This window comes from Aegilops tauschii, chromosome 1, assembly GCF_002575655.3.
Source record: "Aegilops tauschii subsp. strangulata cultivar AL8/78 chromosome 1, Aet v6.0, whole genome shotgun sequence".
Lineage (NCBI taxonomy): Eukaryota > Viridiplantae > Streptophyta > Magnoliopsida > Poales > Poaceae > Aegilops > Aegilops tauschii.
The window spans coordinates 330,329,928-330,334,652 of record NC_053035.3 but is presented as its reverse complement, the minus strand read 5'-3'; the positions used below and the strand labels follow the sequence as shown (position 1 = coordinate 330,334,652).

Here is a 4,725-nt window from a genome sequence, read left to right as displayed (position 1 = left end):
CCCGCTGTCTCCGGTTCTACCGGACACTGATCTCACTCGATTCAGTGCACTGTGACCTTGCAGTGGTGCTACTCTGTTCGGAAACACTCATTGTCCGCACCATGATCATGTTGGTAAATCAGGTCACATACTCGCATCAGAGTACTCAGGTGGTGTTTGGTTCTCTAGCCCTAGGACTTTTTCTAGTCCCAACTAAAAAGTCCCCGGTCCTTAAAAAGTTCCTTCTTGTTTGTTTTCAAAGACTAAAAAGTCCCTAGTCCCTTCGTAGAGGTTATTAAATGACCATGTTGCCCATAGTATATAGAAAAATATAATCAAACAACACCATGGGGTGGCGGGCCAATGGGTGCATGGAGGGACATTGTTGGAAAAGTCCCAAAAAGACTCTCCTTGAGAGTCTTCTTCATTTAGTCTCAAATGCCTAGTTTAGTCCTTAAAAAGTCCCTTCTGTTTGGTAAAAAAACTCTAAGAGAGACTTTTTTTTTTCTAGTCCATATAAAAAAATCCCTGGAAACAAAACACCCCTCAGCCTCCATCATCGAGCAGCAGTGTTGCAGTAAGCTTGTGCCGGCAACCAGCATCAATTTAGTTTACTCGGAGCGGTGCAGCCAGAAGGGAGAAAACGGATCGCATGCCAGCCAGCTCGGGAAAGGAAGATGACGAAAAGGAAGAAAAAGTGGGCACGCGCGGGGGAGCAGCGGCTGCAACGGTCACTATTTACCTGCCCCCGCCACTCATCACTGCCGCGCCCACCCGCTACCAGTCACCGGCTCAGCTCGTCTGCATCTCGACACGCTGCGGCACTAATCGATTGAACTCACTCAGTTTATTACTACTCCCAAGGAGGAGCGTACTGCAAAGATATATTCGCCGAAACCAGAGCTTCCACGAGCTTCTCCATTTTGTACACTACCCGCAATTGGCTGGTAACTCGGCTGTGGAGTTAGTACGTACTCCGTTGATGGGGAAGAAGAGGGCGGTGGCCGCGACGACGAGGACGCCGGTCTTCCCGTTCCCGGCGGCTGCCGGCGAGACGGAGCCGCCGCACCACTTCAGCGACTACGGCTTCGACCCCCAGCTCCTCCGCTTCTCCCAGCTGGTCAGTCTCCTCTTAATTAGTCAGTCCCACGTCAACTTCTCAGTTTCCCAATCGTTGAAACTCGCTCTGCTCCTTCAATCTCTCAGCCCGACGCGAAGCGTCACCAGCAGCCACCGCCACCGCCGCCGCTTGAGCACGCGCGGTTCAAGCTCCAGAAGCCCATCTCCAAGAAGCACCAGCACGCGCAGCACAATGGCAAGCAGCGCCGCCGCGGGTGGTGGAGCTCTGCGGCCTCTGCGGCGCTCCTCTTCTTCAAGCGCCCCTCGTCCAAGTCCAGCCCCACCGCTCGGGCTGCCGGCACAGCCCCGTCGTCCTCCTGCAGTGCTGCTGCTGCGTTCGCCCCCCGGCCACTCTACTTCGCCGATGACGGAGGCGACGACGACTCCACGGGGTGCACGTGCTGGTCGCCGGCCGTGCGTTCCGATCACCTGGCCGCCGCCGAGCTCGGCATTGCCTCGGTCCGAGTTCCGTATGTCAGCCTCAGGGACGTCAATTTCCGTGGCGGCGCCGCAGGAACGGGAGGGGCTGCTCCGGCGATGCCTATCTACCTCGTGACGTGAAGCTCTCCCGCCTGTCGATCGACTGCTGGAGTGCTGGTGACTGTTCCTCTGCTCTTGGGCCACGTGACAGCCTCTGAGAGGTGTATTTCTTGTTCGTTTTTATAGAACTTGGACCACATGTCAGTCGATAGTGTATTTCCGGTGCCACCCGGTCGACCGGCCACGATTTCGGCCGGTCACACGCGGAGCGTCACGCGCAGTGGGGTCCCTTGCACCGTTTTTCTCCTCTGTTTCCTTATCTTCTCAGGTGCAATGCTCTGGTCCACTCATTCTCGTTCGTATTCTTTCGCTAGTACTTTCCCTTCCATCTCTTCTCTTCCGATCCACCTGCCAGCAGCTCGCACCAGCCCCGCCTTGCATCACAACCACACCAGAGAAGCACAACTCCCGCCGTGCATCGCCGACTCACGACCACACCCCGCCGCCGCGAGCTGTCTCATCACCACCACCGCGAGCCGCTGCGAGCTGTCCAGCTGCGCACTACGCCAGAGTTGCTCCAGCTGTACCGAGGGGATGCGCCGCGGCAGCCGCTGCTGCAAGTCAAACACCACGCCGGAGTTCCTGGAATCAGCATCGGCAGGAGCTGCAATCGGCGGCAATTTTTGCTACAACCGGGGTTTTGTTTTGCTGGAACCAATGACTCTTTTTGCTAGGATCTGTAAGTGGGGGTTGTTTTTGCTAGAACCAGCTTCAATTTTTGTTGCCACCATATATGATTTTTGCTAAGTCTTGATTTTTGCTACCGCCCATCTTTGATTTTTATGAAACCAGTTCTAAATTTTTGCTACTACCATCCTTTGTTTTTGCTACCACCGTCTTAGATTTTTGCTACCATCCCATATTTTTGATTTTGTATTGGATCCATCTGCCGGCAGTCGCTTTTCTCCCTCACGCGAGATGTGTCGGGGGAGCTACGAAATTCGCAAAGCTGGAACCATCGCCCAAATTTGCTGGAACCGACGGCCAATTTTGCTGGAACCGGCTATGGTGATGACGACGACTATGACAGGAGCAACGAACTAGCGAGGGATGTTGCGACCTGCGGGCTGTTTTGTTGGAACCGACGATGTTTTTTGCTACATAGGGGCGGATAGACGCGGGGCACGAGCGATGCAACCATGGAGCCAGCGAGGTTGCCCGGCGAGCTGCACCGGCGAGCGACGCCATGGAGGCAGAGGCAGAAAGCCGCGGGGGAACGATGAACAAGCAGGGGGATTTGCGTGACCGGCGTCGCTCGCGAGAAGAAAAGGGACGTGTGCGAGGCAATCCTATGGTCCAGGGCGCACGTATCGGGCGGCTGCGCGGTGACCGGCCCAAATTTGGGCCGGTCGACCGGCGCCTAGTACTGCCCAACTGTCAAACTGTCAAAGTACATGTAACTTTTCGCCTATCTTCTTTGCAGTGTCAGGTTTTTTCTTATCTTTTGTTTTTCTTTCCCTTAGAAAAGACATCCAGCAAACATCCCTCTGTTGTTTTATTTGTTACTGCTCCCTCCGTTTAAATATACGAGGCACCATGGATTTTTCAGCTTTCATAAATTTGACAAAAAATAAGTTCGAAAAACATAACCAGCGAACATCAGATATTAGACCCTTTCAGCAGACGCCCTTTGGATTCCTTGCACGAATCTTAGCACGGTTGTAGCAGCCATGCCACAATTTCAAAGCAGCGTTCGTTGTAACCGCCGCGCCCGTGAATGTTTCCTCGTCATTTCTCCTTATCCACTCCCACCCTCACCCGTTGCGGCTGCTCGACCCTGCCGGAGTCGGGGGAGTCAATCGTGTGTTGTGCTGGAATTAGGTTTATTTCAGGCCAGCTCAATAGCCATATTCAGAATTCCTAATAAATCTTAGAGGTCCACTTACCCCCATACAAAATAAAAGGTGGGACTAAAGTTTAATCTCACACTGTTCACCTAGTAGGAGTTGGACCTCCTCATAAGGTAAGTTGTTTTCCCATATGTATGGGCATGAGAACAAGAGAGCACGCGCGCTCCTCCTCCGACGCCCGTCTCGCCATGCCTCGTCATGACGCATCACGGGTTGCGGATGAGCCGGGCCGTTGTCTAAATTTGTTTAGTGGAGATTGAATACGAACACTACACTCTTTAGTAGCTGCTTGTTCATTCTGTCTCCCTCTTTTTCTTCACCCCGCGCTGCTGCATGTTCGCTTCCTTTTCTTGTGCCTATAAACGAGCGGTTGCTCCTCTCCAGAGAGACACACGAGAACATCACCTTCCTCATGCCACCGAGTTCCAAGCTCTGAGTTGCTGCTAGGTTCTTCCCCATCCCGGCTTGCGGTGTGCATCGTAGGTCGAGAGAGTAGGCCTCCAAAACCCCGCCCCTTCGAGTCCATACGGGAAAAGGGTGATAAGGTTTTGGGGGATTGCTCTGCGCGACTACTGACCTCTTCATCATGCACGCCAACGACCACTTCCCGAACGACGACTTCTTCCCCGGCATTGACAACCTCTTCGACTACATGGGTGAACGCCAACGCCAATCCCAATGCCACTGCCGGTATGTGTTCGTGTTCTTTTTGTTCGACATCCTGCTAGAGTTTCTTTTCTTGCTTCTGCCCTAGATATTTTATGTTCATATTCACTACTTCAGATGCTATTTGCATGCTCTATGTCAGATTGCATGATTGGTCTTATCTTTGTTATGATAGTCATGTTTTATTTATTGTTTCTGTTAATAAAATCATACGGTAAATAGCTCATATTTTCAACAATCAAAAATCCTTATTGTAAGCAATTTATCCCGAGTGGTTTGGCGGAGGCCTCCTATATTTGAGGGTGCGCACTATAAGAAGTGGCGTGTGAGAGCCGTTCTATGGTTTCAAACCATGAGCTACTATGATGCCACTCTTGGCATACCTCTTAGCAAACCTGAAATAGATCTTGATCCTCAACAGGAACAAGCCTTTCAGAAAATTGATACCCTGTTAAAGGCTGCTCTGTTGACTTGGTGAGAACATAGTTGATGCTTATGCGTCAATTGATAATGGCAAAGATATGTTGGACACACTTGAAGCCAAGTTTGGAATCTCGGATGCCGGCACTGA

The 4,725-nt window shown here is 52.0% G+C and overlaps 1 protein-coding gene across 2 annotated transcripts; it reads left to right on the top strand.

Moving 5' to 3' along the window:
- Positions 1–758: 758 nt before the first annotated feature.
- Positions 759–3,197, top strand: LOC109782357 (uncharacterized). 2 transcript variants are annotated; one of them, XR_006662000.2, is made up of 3 exons: positions 759–1,099; positions 1,186–2,317; positions 2,535–3,197. XR_006662000.2 is itself a non-coding variant. In XM_020340970.4 (2 exons), the coding sequence occupies exons 1-2, from the start codon at positions 962–964 to the stop codon at positions 1,657–1,659; spliced, it is 612 nt and encodes a 203-aa protein (XP_020196559.1). In that variant the 5' UTR covers positions 759–961; the 3' UTR covers positions 1,660–3,197. The 2 variants fall into 2 exon arrangements, 1 of the variants encoding a protein (XP_020196559.1); XM_020340970.4 differs by having other exon boundaries at positions 1,186–3,197.
- The last annotated feature ends 1,528 nt before the right edge of the window (positions 3,198–4,725 follow it).

Bases quoted from the DNA above. Each gene is read 5' to 3' on its own strand.
- LOC109782357 (XM_020340970.4), top strand. From the start codon at position 962: ATGGGGAAGAAGAGGGCGGTGGCCGCGACGACGAGGACGCCGGTCTTC. The intron at 1,100-1,185 runs GTCAGTCTCCTC...TCAATCTCTCAG, and splicing joins TCCTCCGCTTCTCCCAGCTG to CCCGACGCGAAGCGTCACCA.